The sequence below is a fragment of the Lepisosteus oculatus genome, chromosome 10 (genome assembly GCF_040954835.1).
Source record: "Lepisosteus oculatus isolate fLepOcu1 chromosome 10, fLepOcu1.hap2, whole genome shotgun sequence".
In the NCBI taxonomy this organism is placed as follows: domain Eukaryota; kingdom Metazoa; phylum Chordata; class Actinopteri; order Semionotiformes; family Lepisosteidae; genus Lepisosteus; species Lepisosteus oculatus.
Window position 1 is genome coordinate 27,844,727 of NC_090705.1, and position 16,343 is coordinate 27,861,069.

The 16,343-nt window shown below is 37.8% G+C and overlaps 1 protein-coding gene across 2 annotated transcripts in view; it reads left to right on the forward strand.

Moving 5' to 3' along the window:
* Window positions 1-16,343, forward strand: part of LOC102686628 (dpy-19 like 4) — a 57,289-nt gene that overhangs the window by 24,227 nt on the left and 16,719 nt on the right. For both annotated transcript variants that reach the window (XM_015357493.2, XM_015357492.2), the window contains 9 exons: window positions 347-470; window positions 2,144-2,278; window positions 4,143-4,274; window positions 4,362-4,463; window positions 7,279-7,352; window positions 7,820-7,978; window positions 8,813-8,932; window positions 9,741-9,861; window positions 14,830-14,886. In XM_015357493.2, coding sequence (XP_015212979.1) covers window positions 347-470; window positions 2,144-2,278; window positions 4,143-4,274; window positions 4,362-4,463; window positions 7,279-7,352; window positions 7,820-7,978; window positions 8,813-8,932; window positions 9,741-9,861; window positions 14,830-14,886 — 1,024 coding nt within the window. The remainder of the gene's footprint in view (window positions 1-346; window positions 471-2,143; window positions 2,279-4,142; window positions 4,275-4,361; window positions 4,464-7,278; window positions 7,353-7,819; window positions 7,979-8,812; window positions 8,933-9,740; window positions 9,862-14,829; window positions 14,887-16,343) is intronic.

Genomic DNA, 16,343 nt, shown 5'->3' on the forward strand with positions numbered 1-16,343 from the left:
GCCTCATACTGGAAGTTCAGCGCTGATCAGAGGAGGCCTCTGGGAGTCTGTCATCATGGTTATGGCTAATGACATGACCCAGTCCGAAATGCCTGTTTCATAGAGCTTGAAACTTACTCGTGCGAGTGCTTTTTTCTGGAAACAGGGCTCACCCCTTGTGCACCCCCCTCACTGGGTTTGAGAATTGTACATTTGTTTCCAGGGTCCTTCTCGAAAATCCATAGAGGTTTCTGGACTCCTGGTTAAAAACAGCTGTAATATCAATTACAGTCTTTTTATCAATATAAGTTTTTGTTTTTGTGTTTTATTATGTATTATTTTGTAAAATGTTGAACTGTGTTTTCAGGCCTGACACAACCAAGGTAGACCATGCCATTCCCCTAAGAGAGAATTGGGCTTTGCCTTACTTCTCCTGCCAGGTCACTGCCTTAACCGGCTTCTTGAGGAACAACATCAGCTCAGCTACAGAGGTGAAGCATGGCAAACATTTGTGCTGACTTCTGTTACAATATAGTGAACTTAATTGCTTTTAATTTTGGGAAAACAGGCTAATAAATGAGACAATAAAATGGCACTTAAAAAAACTTCAACATAATATTGTTTTTTAATTGCTTTGGAATCACTAAATGTATAGATGGCCAGATTACTAGGGCAAATCATGTAGAGTTGTCTCAAAATGTATTGCATTAGGTACAGGATTGTATATGAGGCTGTTGAGCAATATTAATATCAATGTACTGTAGTGTAGTGGTTCATCCTACAATTTAAAGTTTAATGGTCTCAAATTTGATAGCCTTCTATTTAAATACTGTATTAATGTTATTTTGTGCAAATGTTTATCTTGTTATATGAAATATGAAAAAATGAAATGGACATTTTAAATGTTTTTCTTTTAATTTACTCATCTTTTTAAATTTGAACGAGGTAGTCAATTTTCCTTTTATATTTGGAATCATATAGTACTAATAATGAAATACAGGTTGAGAATCCCTTATCCAAAATTCCTGGGACCAAAAGTGTTGCGAATTTAGGATTTGTTCGGATTTCTGAATATTTTTATATTTGCATCTATAAAATGGGACAGCTTTGGGATGGGACCCAAGGCTAAACACGATATCCATTTACATTTCATAATAAAGCTTATACATATACCCCGAATGTAGTTTTATATACATTTTTAATATTTTTTAAACATAATACCATCAGAAAGGTAAGATATCAGTCTCCACCTTGATGTCAAGTTTTGATTAAAAGGTTACAGTACATGTACGCCATTTGTATTTTATTTTTTACTATACAGGTATTAAGTTTTATGTGAGGTATAAAAACAAAACATTGAATATGATTACAGGTAAAGAAAATGAAAACGGAAAAAAGTCTGCATTTTATTTTTAAAGTAATGTACAAGTACAGGTAATGATGCTAGTCAAGTTACACTCATACATGGAGGTGAAATTCAGATCTCACGTAAAAATAACGTTTTGTACTTGCTGTACAAAAAAAAAACAAAACAAAACATGATGATCACTGCTTACAAACTTGAAGATAAATGCAGCCCCAGACATTACAACTACATCAGGTCCGAGAAACTTGAGGGAGAGGGTATGTCATCGATGATCACTGTGAGCTGGAAAGTTCGGTAAGTTATTAGTGGAATTTTCCATTTGTGGCCTGTCATGTCAGCGTTCAAAAAACGTTAGGATTTTGGAGGTTTTGGGATTTTGGAATTTCAGATAAAGGATAAAGGATAAAGGATTTTCAACCTGTACAAAGAAAGCCTGACTATGTAGTATGTTTAATAATAATAAAGTAGGAAGACGACTTTTGCTTCTTCCATAAGTATGTCACGTTTTATAAACCAAAGCTCCACAAATAAAGGATAAATTACTAATTCAAGCCTAAAAAATAGAATTTAATGCAAACCTGATATAAAACGCCATTCTTGCTGGGGGTTAAAAACTACATCATGAGCGGCCTTTGGCAGAACAGGTGCAGTATATTCTGCACAACTTATTTTTAAAGTTTCTATTAGACCAGTCAGTGCGCCTCAACCATAGGATGAATAGAACCGTAGCAGGAATGAGATAAGTTTAATGATTGGGAGTATCATTTGCATTTGTCTGTGACTTGTCTTTTATTGCAGATGTTCTGCTACCTGCTCATTAGTGCTTCCACCTTCACCTTTATCATGATCTGGGAGTACAGCCACTATGTGCTCTTCATCCAGGGCCTTGCGCTGTTTTTACTAGACAGCTTTGATTTGGTGCCACCACGCAAGGTACTGACATGTTCAGAGAGAAGCCATTTTTAAGAAAGGATCTTTAGTATTTATTTTTCAAAGAGATGCCTTCTGAAATTATTGTGATCATTATTATTCTTTATTTATAAGAAGAATCCTTTATCCAGGGTTACTACAGTGTATAAAAAGACGTACATTAATTATATGGCTAAGGCAAACAATAGATATGATTTCATGCAAGCACTTTAAAAAACTGAAGTTACAATCATGTTACAATAGCACGACAGTAGTGAGGAGTAGGGCTTCGGATCTATAATTGCAAGGTTATGGGTTCAAGTCCCAGGTGGGGCAATGTTGTTGTCTCCTTGAGGAAGGTACTTTGCTCAGATTACATCATTAAAATGCCCTGTGGTGTAAATGGTGTTGAATAATGTGGAACAGATGAAAGTAAAATAATACAAAAAGACAAAATAGTGTTAGTAGTAGTTTAGAAAAGGAAATTAGAATGAAACAGGTTTTTATATGAATAATTTAAGTCATTTATCATTGCACAGGCATGTGTCTTCATGACAACATAAGGTAGAATTATCTTTTTTTAAAATTTGCAATATTTATGTGGCTTTGTGATTCTACTCAAAACAGTTTAAAAGGGGCTTTATGAGATCTAAACTAAATGCATAAAGCTGGCACCTTTTCTTTACATTTGTGACTGTACACATACCAGGCAATAGTTTGCAAGTTTGTTACTACATGAAATGCATGTACTATAAATATTGGCCTTTAAATTGCAGTACTGGTCTGACTTGTCTTACTTCAAAAATCTGTCTTCCTCTTTGTCTGCTCTTATTCACAGATGGAATAAATCCTGTGGAGTGAAAAATACCCTTCTCTTGCCCTGAGCAATTAGTCTGTGTGACACTGTTTGGATTTGACACTTCTTTGTCTCACAGGGCTTCTCCATTTTCACTTGAAATTGGCATTTAGGTGAACAGAAGAGCATACTCTAGCTTTGTAGCGTAGTTGTGAGTTGTAGATGGTATAGGAAGATGAATGCAAGGGTGAGAAGTCAAATTCAAGTCCCAATTCAAGACAATTCTTAAGCTTTACAGACTGATGTTGCAATAAAGCAAGTCAGGAAGAAGTTATTTTTGTGTAAAGGGCATTATTGACTTTAGTATTTTATGTCCATCTACAAGACATTGTGGCCTGAGAAAGTTTATATATAAAGTTTATATCCAGTGTCCTAGAATTTGAATTGAAGACCACCTAATGCAAGTGAAGTGCACGTCAGACAGGATACTGAATATGAAGTGAAGGTGGTGTGGTAACATAACTTAAATATATTTTCATATAGTGCATTCATCCCTATTCAGCCCTAAGAAGTTCAGGTGATGCTAGTTTGAAAAATGAGCTATGTCATTAGATAACTTTGATCACTATTGGTTTGGTGGCTGTAATCTGGCTATTGTTGCCCAAGTGCAATTAGCTATTCCTGGGACCTGTGGGGCATCTGCAATCTGATGTGCTGTTCCTCCAAATGGTGCTAACTTCCCTGGATCTCAGAGTAGAGCATGCAGTGAGTCAAGCAATGATTAACTGAGTGCTCTGATGCTCCTTGTCACCTAAAGCAGTCTTGTTAATTTTTCTGATGATGTCTTGTAACTGTAAGCAGATCAGATTAGTAGATGGCACTTCCATATTGGTTGAGACCCTGAGACAGTTTTGGTTGGGGTCCCAAGTTATACAATTTGTTACTGACAGTGGAATCTATAGATTTCAGTGTAACACTCTAAGATCTCTACATCAGATCATATTCATTTGTCTTTCTGGCTTTAGTTGGAATAAATCTTTTTGAAATCTAAATTGTTTTTTTTATTACTCCCCCCCATGATGTCCTCTGAAGGTGGCTGATGTGCACAAGATCTACCTATGCTCAGTGGCTCTGGGATATATCATGCAGTTCCAGAATCCCAGTTTGCTGAGTTCTCCACTGCTTTGTCTCATGATGGGATCTGTGCTTGCGAGGTACTTGCAGGTAGTTAGAATAATTCTTAGACTTGTAGAGCTCCATGTTAATGCCTTGTTTGCAGCATGCAAAGTGGAAATTTGATTTCTTTTTCAGCAAAACATGAAGAAGGGCCCCCTTGTAACCAGACTGATAAAAATCCTGCTTCATTTCTATTTGGTCTTCACAATTAGCATCATGTTCCATTATGTTGTAAAGGTAAGCATTACATAGCAAGACTTCAGTTTTGTAGATGATATATAGGTTGACAATGAAGGTAGATGGGGTGTTCATGCAACATTTTTGCGAAAACTATGGACTGAATTGTATAATTTGGTTAATGTATTAAGGAAGACATAGGTTCTACAGCAGAACATACTGGAGGGCACTACCATCACGAGATATATGAGATGTGCAGGCCATCAGGGATGCCAATGGTTGTCACATTTTGGCAACATAGTGCCCTCTGGCTTGTCCTGTCATTTCCATAAGATTATGCTTCCAGTAGTCCCATTTCTGTGTGTTCCAAATGCCATTAATCCACAGTGTACAGTTTCCCTGGTGCAGTTGTTTGAACAGGCCAGCTAACTCTGTGAGCCATTTTCTGTTTCTAAATGATCAGTCTAGTACTGGGGTTCTTAACCTGGGGGTCGCAACATAGTCCCAGGGGGGTACGACAATAGGCAACAGAGACAGAATCAACCAAAGGTTAACACACAACCAAAGGTAAACAATTAACGATTGTATACACCTGCACGGTTAAGATGTTTACATTAGCTGGGTGACTTAGTGGTCTACAGAGAAGAAAAGAAACCCACAGACCTGGCTACCTCTCCCAGCCTGCTCTTCTGTGTGCCTGGCAAGGGCGCTACATTAATGCCTATCAGTGGGCCATGATTGCATTTATACTTCTAGCACTTTTTTCTTTTCCGCTAGGTAGTCGTGATTAGCCTAGCAATGGAGTGTATTTTAATAGGTAGCACTTAAAGATTGAGAGCTAAAGATAATGTGGAGAAACACACAGCAGAAAACTCCTAAAAAAGGAAGAAAATGAGAAAGAATAGCGAAAAGTACCTAGTACGGATAGTACGGAGAGGACGCACGACTGGTATGTGTGGTTTGTGACGAAGCGTTGGCTAAGGAAAGCCTCAAGCCCTCCAAACTGCTACACCACTCTTGCAGACCAGACACTTGACCTTGCAGTCTAAACCTGTTGAGTTTTTTTAACCAAAGCTACAGGAGCTAAGAGGCCAACAATCTACCCTCCGTAAAGCCACCACTGTGAACCAGGAGGCACTTATGGCGTCTTTTGTCATAGCTAACTGGATTGCCAAAACTGGGAAGCCACACACATTTGGTGAGACTTTTTTCTTACTGTGCGCTAAGGAAACGATTTCAATCATGAGTGGGGAAAAGTGCTGCAGAGCAGCTAGCATTGATACAGGTGTCAAATGATCCTGTGTCTAACTGCATTGGGCATGTGGCAAGAGACATGTGGCAAGGTGATTGCTAAGATAAAGTCTAGTCTGTATTTTTCTTTACAACTTGACTAGACCACAAAGAGGAGGAAATTAATGATTAATGATTTTTTGTTCTGTCGTCCACTTTCCGAGCATGCCACTGGCGATCAACTTTTTGTTTTGCTGGACAAGTGTACATGAGGATGAAATTGACTGGAACAAGTGTGTGTAAATCTGCTCAGTCGGTGAACGAGCTATGACTGGCAAACACAGTGGGATAGTCACGAAAGTACAGGCCATTGCTCTGTTTACTTTGTGGATGCGTTGTATGATTCATAGCCAAGCCCATGTGGAAAATGCCCCCCGAACTCAAACAAGTAATGGATGAAGCTGTTCATACTTTAAGTTCAATCAAAGACAGTGCAACAAGCGCACGACTTTTACAGATTATTCCATTATTTTGTATCAATATACAGTCCCATAGTCCCGCCCCCTGGCGCTGTTCTCAGCCTGCCTTGCACGCGCATGGCGCTACATTGCCCCCGTCTGAAGAGTCGAGTGTCCTGCCGACCCAAACCGTCCCTCCAGGCTGTACGTGCAAGGCAGGCTCCTCCTGTTAGCCTCTCCGTCCAGACCAGGGACCTCCGTCTGAACCAGGACCCTCCATCTTGGCAGACTCTCTATTTAGGCCAGGGACCTCCATCTGGGCAGGCTCTCCGTCCGTGCCAGGACCCTCCGTTTCGGCTATGGCTCTTTCACCACTCGCTCCGGGCCTCTTGACGCTCCACTCCATTCCGCTCTGACACTAATGTAACGACCACGGGCTTCGGTACCAAATGGAGCAGGCATAGGACTCAGGGAATGGGGTTGAACAACACATTTATTAACTCGAACCGGGGAAAAGTACTCACACAGGGACGGGGATTACAGTGCTGCACCTACACTAACACACACATGAAGGGAAGAGACCGTCTCCCAGCCTCCGTACCACTATATACAGTCCAGTCGTCCCACCCCCAGGCGCTGTTCTCAGCCCGCCTTGCGTGCGCTTGGCTAAAGCACACTCCGTGGCGCTACAATATTATTATTATTATTGTTATTATTAAGTGAAGTTGGCTTATAGTTTATTTAACGTGACGATTTTTAAATCTGTATATGTGGAGGGGGTCGCAAAATTGTTTTAACCCCAAAAAAGTATCTCACTCTCAAAAAGGTTAAGAACCCCTGGTCTAGTAGACTCGGAGATTGTGGTAAACAGGGTTCTACTGTTCTTATATGCTATTAGTAGGTGATGCTTCTGGGTTCCTTCTTTCTGCTTTGACGGTGTGAAAGTTTTACTCAGTGGGACAGAAGAATTCTTATGCAATGCCTGTAAAACTATGAATGAAGTGAGTTGCAGACTGCAAATGGAGTTCTAGCTTGATATGTGCATATATGTTTTAAACAATTGGCTGGGTTTACTACCATAGAGCAAGAACACTAGTATTTTTTTAACCATTAGCATATGTATTCTGTACTGTTTTATCCTATATTTTAGATTTGTAGTCAAAGTTGTTTTATTTTTATAATTTTAGAGAATTATTCCTGTCAATGAAAGTGACCATATATTCAGATTTCTTGAAGTGAAATTTGGATTAAACACCACAACGTAAGTTTTGTTTTTAAAAATAATTAAGAACTAATATTTAATATGTTAAGTAAGTTAACTATTTTTCCTACTTCATTTAGTTCCCAATCAAGAATACTAAAGAAATTGGTGTCAGAAATTAAGAAAAGTAAAATAGTTGCTAAACCTTAAAGGAATTTTTGACATTTTTCTTTTGCATACAATATTACGAGTATGAGCTAGCTCAGTGGATTGAAGGTTGTATATTTGTGTATGTTTTTACATTCTGACACTTGATTTTGGATTATTCATAAATAAAAGTAATATAAATTATTCTGAAACCTGCAAGCCTTTTTTCTGAGAGATACTAATGTTTTTAATGTCTGAATCATCCAGAAGGAGGAAGAGTACTCCAAAACATGGAATCTTAAATCTCCCATCATTAGAAGTTTCTTTATACTTCTCATTACATTAACTGTGACTTTGATATTTACTTTCTTCTCCTTTAGAGACTTCATTACCAACATGCTGCTGTGTCAGGAGGCTTTCCAGAAACCCACTCAGGACTTCTTCCTCAGACTCACCCAGGCCTCGGTGCTTCCCTTTTACATACTTGTGCTGCTGGTCTGTCTTCTGTCTGCTGTGCAGGTGATCTACAAGAGATTAAGGTATGGTTTGGCATATTTAGACAAATAGTAGGTCACAAATTCAAAGTATGACTTGTGAAGTTTTAAAATTAGGCATTACTGTCATTTAATTTTACTGTACTGAAAAAAGGAAATCTGAAAATAAAAGATGAGAGTTTTGTCTAGGGAACTCCTGTCTTTGGTGACAGCACATGTGCTTCAATAGAAAAGAAAAGGGATTTTTCAGTGGTATATTGTGTCCTTTGACTTTTGTTTTTTACAGACCAATCACTTTAAATGATCAGATTGAAAAGACCTTTTTTATAAACAATTTCACATTTAATCAAAATATTCTGGCGTTAGATATTAGCTTTAAATCTGTTAAATCTTCTGAGTTTCAGAACACAATGCATTTATGCGTATAATGACTACTGGTGTTGCTTTAGCAGTTTGATTCATATATAATTCACAGTGCTAATTACATACATGGAACTCAAGATAGTTTCTTGTGTGTCAATAGTTGTCAATCTACTAGAACGTCTGTATACAAGCATAGGAGAGCCACACTTCATTTGTATATTTTTATTTATTGTTATTTGTCTGCTAAGTAATGAAATTTGACAAATTGAGAATTAACAGATCAGAGATGTGTTTGCTGGCAACACAAGTGTCCTAGCAAAATCAGGGTGTTTCTAGGACAAAGCACTAAGGTCAGAAAACAGTTATAAATAACAAATTGAGTAATTTGTCATCATTTTGCCCTTCTAATAGTTCACCTGGAGTTGATGTTTTAGATTACTGTGGTACTGCTATTGGTGCTTTGTTTTCTTCTGTAATAAGACTGAGCTAAATGACTGTACAACTTGACTACGGCAGTGGGGAGCCAATGAAAACCAACCTAAAACTGGAAGATGGGAGAGTAGGAGAGCAACCAGAGGTCATCTACCATGTGTTCCATACCCTTCTCTTTGGTGCACTGGCTATGGTGTTTGAGGGGTAGGTTAAACTTGCTGCTACTAAAACTTAAAGAAAGAGATACTATTGTACAAAAAAACGGTCCACTTCTGTGCGATTTCTAAAATAATAAATCTCCTCTTTGGCCACTAGGGGGAAGCAGATACTTGTTGAAAACAATGATAGCTTTCAGTAGCACAGGTGTAATTAAACTGTATTTTGAAGATCTTAAAATAACAGATCTTAAGCACCATTTATTGTCTGCTTTATTAAGCTTGTATACTTTGCCTGCAATTAAAGGTTATTATATTGTAATCTAGTAGCATATTTCCTCTGGTTACACTATATTTTTTAATTGAGTAATGTATTGCATCCCTACTGTCCTGCAAAAACCACACTGCATAGACAATTTTATAGTTAAGTATAAGGCAGTAATATGCCATTATATAGAATATTACTGTAACCAACACTTTCAAGGAAGTCAGAACATTGATGATTAGCTCTTTGATGACAATTATGTTAATCTTCTGCCTATATAGTGCAGTAGCTGGTTGAAATCCTGCAGCAGATACTTGATTTCTCAACACCCAGTTTTGTTTTAGCTTTGTGTTGTGTACACAAAGATAACAAGTAGGCTTTGTGGTTTTAGTTGTCTAACTTGTAACTTGTAAAACCTGTTGCACTAATTTGCAAAACAGGGAGACATTCCTTGCTTTTTATATGTTTATGACCTGGTACTGTAGGTACAGTATGGTGCTCATTAAATTCAGGAAGCTGAAATATTTTTCAAAATGTGTTCAATGCACATTTACTTAGAATTATGACTTTCCCTTAATGTTGCCATCTTCAGGATGAAGTACCTGTGGACCCCCTACATATGCATGTTCACGGCATTCGGAGTGTGTTCACCTGAGCTCTGGGTGACCGTATTCCGGTGGTTGAAGCTGAAGTCAGTTCATCCAGTTGTACTGGTGAGTGAAGCTTAAAGGGTCTGTTGGATTTAATGCTCAGATGAAATCACAACTGCAACAGACCAGCCACTCCCAATAATAACAACAACAACAATAATAATAATAATAATAACAACAAGCATGAAATGTGTCATGCTGTAGTATGACTTTGACTTTACCTGCCTAACATGTTCTTAGGCATGAACTTGCTGTCCCTTGTAATTTATTTCAAAAAAAGAAAGAACAAACTTTTCATGTTTATTTTGGTTTCCTTCCATTATTTACATTGTATAATTAGCATTAAGACAAAATATTAATTATTTTAATGCATATGTAAACCTAAAAAAACATTACACTCACAGCAGACTATACGATAAGCTTTTTTATAAATAAATGAGTAATCTTACATTGTGCCACTGCACCAAGGTGTTATTCTTCATCTATGGTGTAATAAGGTGTTTATGCACTGCTACCCATCCATGGTATTCTTCTCTTCTGTTATTGATGAAACTGCCTGCTCATGCCTTAGCAGTTAACTGATTCAGAGTTGCTTATCTGTTTTGCTTTGCATCTCAAATCAATGTGAAGAAATTAAGGTTGAGGCATATGTGCTTTTGTCCACAGTTGTCCCCTAGTTAATGAAGTCTTTCCCTCAGACTTCCATCCCAATTAGCCACTGTTTCTCATAAAAGATCAGCGAGTTCAGCAGTCTTCACTGAAGGTCCTGACAAAAAAGTCCCAACAACCACCCCTCTCTTAACTCACTGAGATTCCTTTTTCTAGCCATGATAGCCAAAATAATGGGCAAGTGGGCCTGCCCAGCATTATACATAACTCTCAGCATGATGGGATGTTAATTGCTTCATTAACGCAGGAGCCACAACTGTGTGGAAGCACCTGCTTTCAGTATACTATATACAAAATTTAAATACATTATGATTCTATATTGTAAAACAATAAAATATGACAAAGTCCAAGGGGTGGTAAATACTTTTGATAGCTACTGTATCTTATAAAAAACAAAAGAGGCACTATTAATGATATGTGAGATGCCCCCCAGAATTATTGGCACCCTTGGTAAAGATGAGCAAAAAAGGCTATGAAAAATTGTCTTTATTGTTTATCAACTTTATCTTACACTGCAAATAGGGGAGAAATCTGACCTTTCAGTGAGGTAAAATTATTCAAAGGAAAAAAATATCCTTATAATTTTTTTTCTCAAAAACACAGGTGTCACAATTATTGGCACCCCTAGAAATTCCTATGAACAAAATCTAATGACATCCATGAACTCCTTTTTCACTGGGGTATCAATATGAGGTAGCATGCAGGCCAAACACCCTTAGTCATCCATCAACATGGGGAAGACCAGAGAATACAAAAATGAAATGAGATAAAAGGTTGTTGACTTTCATAAATCAGGCAGTTTCTATAAAAAAAATAGCTTCACACCTGAAAATACCCATCTCCACTATTAAGACAATAATTAAGAAGTTTTAAACAACTGGAGCTGTGTGAATCTGCCTGGAAGAGGACGCATGTGTATTTTGCCCCAACGCACAGTGAGGAAGATGGTTTGAGAGGCAAAACTTTCTCCAGGGATCACAGTTGGACAATTGCTGTTGTCAAACCACAAACGTGAGCACCTGGAGTTCGCTAAACATCACTGGAACTTTGATTGGGACTGGATTCTATGGTCAGATGAGACAAAAATATATAGCTTTTTTGCAACAAACATCAAAGGTGGATTTGGCATAAAAAGAGTCAAGGTCATACAGAAAAGAACCTTATCCCCACTGTGAAGTATGGTGGTGGGTCTGTGATTTTGTGGGGCTGTTTATCTTCCAAAGGCCTGGGAATCTTGTGAGGGTACATGGCATCATGGACTTCATCAAATACCAGGAGATTTTAGATCAAAATCTGTCTGCCACTGCCAGGAGGCTAAGACTGGGTTGTGGTTAGATCTTCCAGCAAGACAGTGATCCAAAGCATACAACCAAATCCACACAGAAATGGTTCACTGACCACAGAATCAAGCTTTTGCAGTGGCCATCCCAGTCCCCTGACCTAAACCCCATCGAAAACCTATGGGGTGAGCTGAAGAGGAGAGTCCACAAGCAAGGACCAAGGACTCTGCAGGATCTAGGTAGATTTTGTATGGAGGAATGGTCTCAGATCTCTATATATGTGTTCTCCCACCTCATCCAGCATTATAAGAGAAGACTCAGTGCTGTTATCTTGGCAAAGGGAGGGTGCACAAAGTACTAAATGCAGGGATGCCAATAATTGTCACGTGTTTTTGAGAAAAATGTTTATTTTTTTTATAAGGATTTTTTTCTTTGGAATAATTTAACCTCACTGAAAGGTTAGATCTCTCATATTTTCAGTGTAAGATCAAGCTGATAAACAACACAAATATTTTTCATAGTCTTTTTTCGTCATCTTTACCAAGGGTGCCAATACTTCTGGATGGCACTGTACAGTGAGAATGATGACCATAAGGTTTTTAGAATTAACCAGTAAATTGTAAATATACTGCTAGCTATTTCTAGTCAACAATTCTTCCAAGCACGTTAAGAATCCAGAGAATGCCAGCCTAGAAATATACTGTAATGCTCTGTATAGCAGAACTAATCACGTTAAATCGTCTTAATTACTTCATGCCCTACTAAGTGTCGCACAGTCTTCCACACTGGAAGAAGGCTACACAGCTGAAACATTGTGTGGCTTTTCTTCTCTTTTCAGCATGGAATAAACCTTTACCTGTTCTTTTGCAGCCTATGCATGCTGACGCAGCTACCTACTTGAACTACTTATACCAACATTGTTACTTATGTAAAAAAGATCGATAAAGACTTTGTCAACACTCACTTTAGTACCTCCTTAAAGTATCATGTAATTTTTCTCTGTTCTAATTGTTAATTATTTTACCAATATGAGCAGGTGCCCAGTGCCATTTTACAACACAAGAAATGTATTCAATCTTAAGCTTGTTTTAATTTTTTTAATGTAATTTTAAATGGTGTACAGCTCCCTGCTTTGGAGTGAACTAAAATTTCCTTTCTCCACAAAGCAGCCCCTGCCAAATGCACTATAATATTCTAACACTGAAATTCACCTCTAGCTTAAAACTATATAGTGTTATCACCTAATAGCACTCTCAGGGTTGTTTTTTTAATTTTTAAAATGATTATTTGTTCTGATTTATTGAACAGTCTCATGTTATTGTGCACACATTTGTTGTGGCACTGTTTTTTCCTTGTGGGTGTTTAAGCCACAGCGCGGCCTCAGGGTTTCATTAATAAATTTGGGTCATAAAGCATCACTACTGCAGAGGAATTTAGGCTCTTATGAAAATGAACTTGCCAACTAAGAAGCAACAACTCGGTCACATTTATCTGATCATATATACAAAAACAACAGCCATTTGTATTTTAGTGCTCTGCTGGCACTCCAGAGTCAAATGGCAAAAGAAGATTCTCTGCTTTTCAGTGCATTTTAAATATTAGTCTGTAATCTACAGATGGGATTGTTGAGCACCATCAGTCAGCAAAGTTAGGAATCTGACTTTGGCATCTAACTGGGCTTTTAGCATCTCTCCTGTATTAATTGGGAAACACAGATTCATAGCAGTATGAATTGTGATGTTTTCCTGATTGTGAGCAACCATCACCTTTTGACATTTTACCACCTATTACTGAGTTCCTGGCACAAATGACACAATGTATTTCTTCTGTTTTCTCGTTTGATTGTCTTCCCAAAGTCCCAGGTTGAACCCTGTGTGCAATTTGATTGCTGTCATGAGTTAGATTGCTGTGCCTTGTAGTTTGTGACAGCCAGCTTTAATGCTCAGCCATCACAAACACACAGGGTGCTGTTTCCATCAGGGCTGTGAGTTGTTTACCACTTTGTCCCTAGCTTTTGAGGCCACTTCTCATAGACCATCAATAATTTGTGCTGACTTCAACACAGAAATGCCTTTCCACTCAAACTTCAATAAGCCATCTACAGTCAAAGCAAAGGGAAGTGGGTCACTGCAGCCTTTATTCAAAATGCACCCAAAACCTGTAATGTTATTTATAGCCTTAATAGGAGATCTGATGTATTCATTTCCTGTGAGCCATGTCAATAGCAACAGTTCAGAGTTTCATTTTACAGACATATCAGAGATGATGAAGCATTACCCTCTTAATTAATAGAAATAAATTTCTCTCCCACATATTACACTAGATAACGTACAGTATATTGATCCTGTGAAGCGCAACAGCAGCTAAGTAGGTTAAAATGCTTATATTGTTTGTTTTTTTAACAATGGGGAATGACTAATGAGAAATAAGTTATATTTTGTAAAAATCTTGAATTGCCACTTTTTTTTTTTTACACATCAAATTTATACAGAAGCCAATTGTGTGTGTTTTTACATCTCAACTCATGGCTATGAACACTGACCACACACAGGGGAAGATGAGAAAGTGTACGTAGACTTCTCTGCCAGTGCCACCTCAACCAGGTGTGCACCACTGTTTGGGGAATCCTCATCACACTCAGGCAGGGGTCTTCAGCATAGCTGGCTAATGACATGATCCAGGCTCAAACCTGCGATCACAGAGCTTAATTTTTGCTCAGTTGGGAACTTTTACCAATTTAGCTTTTCGGGTGAGCTCATAAGTAAGTGATTTTAATGAAAAGCTAGGTTTAAATGTGGAACCACAACAAATGTGTCATCTCTTCCTTGTGTCTTCACTAAAGCACACTGTTGATCAGAGTTGTCAATGGGTCAATCATTAAAATGATCACTTGATCACTTTATGTAATCTTTAGTTTACTAGTTGATTAAAGTAGCAGTTAGAAATCCTAAAATGGGAAGAAATTGAAGGGTCACTGTTGCACTTTTGTAAAGCTATTACAGAGTTTTGAAATGTACCAGAAGTTCCTTGAGGTGACAATTACAAATTCTTAACATTTGCCCCTTTCTTATTTTTTAAACAGGCTCTTATATTGAGTACTGCAGTCCCAACAATAATTGGATTCAGTTTGTGGAGGGAGGTAAGTTCTACCACAAAACCTCAGCAGGTAAATGAAATTGCCATGGACCACAGTGTTCCTAACAGATTGCAAGGGGTATTTTGCTATTGCTATTATGCTTTTGCTATTAATATTTGTGCAAAACTACTGATATAATGTAAATTTTATATCAAGTATAATTATACTTTTGAGTTCATTAGTACACTCATACCCTGGTATACGAACCTTATTCGTTCCTGAAAATATTTTTGGAAGGCTGATGATTGTAAAATTCCATTATTTCTTATGGGGAAAATTCCACCCCGTTCTGAACTAAAGACAAGTTCACTCAAAATCCACCCTAAACATATAATACGATATAGACCATTATAGCAAGCTTAGTGCACAATGCAGTTCTACTCAATTAAGCCAACTATAGCTGTAAAATAATTATATCATATTTACATATTTCATTCTTTTGTAATAATAATCATTATAATAAAAATTGCTTACACTCCACTTAAAGCGCTTTACAGGTAATGGGGACTCCCCTCCGCTTTTCTGTACACTCCACTCAAAGCGCTTTACAGGTAATGGGGACTCCCCTCCACCACCACCAATGTGCAGCATCCACCTGGATGATGTGACGGCAGCCATAGTGCGCCAGAACGCTCACCACACATCAGCTATTTTGTAATATATCGCTATCCAAGCTATTAGCTAGAACAATGTGCATACTGTTGTGGACTATTACTCTAAAGAATTTGGTTCTCTTCCTTAAGACCCCATAATGAACAGCAACTACAAAACAAACACAAAAAACACTTTGAAAATGTGAGCACAAGCTTTTGTTGTGATCGTAAACAAAGCACTGCTGCCTCACACTGTCCAAAACCACAATGCCTATCGCCCACACAGAAGCAAGCAGCTGTTCAGTGGCACTGAATTCAGATGTTCGCAGAAGATTCTCGGCCAAAATTGGTCACTTTCGAACTTCAAAATTCGAATTAGCACAATTTTGTTCTTATAACGAATTCTTCAGGTTCAGATTACCGAAAATATATACAGGGGTATGAGTGTATTTTTGAAAGAGTAAAATGATTCCTAACTCGCATACAGTGTAGTAATAATGTCAAATATCCATGACTGTAATGTGTTTAAGCACCAGCCTTTTCCTAAATTCAATTTTCATGTAATTCAAGGTTTTAAGCAAATGTAATGTTTAAATTTAAAAGATGATTTAAAGCTATAAGCTTAATCTTCTGAGAAAATAAGATGGTAAACTACATTTCTCTTTGTGCTCTGAAAGTAGTCTTAGTCATCACACCTTGCTTGTCATCATGTTTGTTGGAAAATAAACAGTAAAACCCACCTTAATTGCCAACTAAGTCACATCATGAAGTCCTGGCAGTATTCAATTTTGGTTTGTTTGGAGTACTGTGCCAGAGTCAATAGTATTTTAAAAGAATGTGAATAGCACCCACAGGAACCACTGTGTT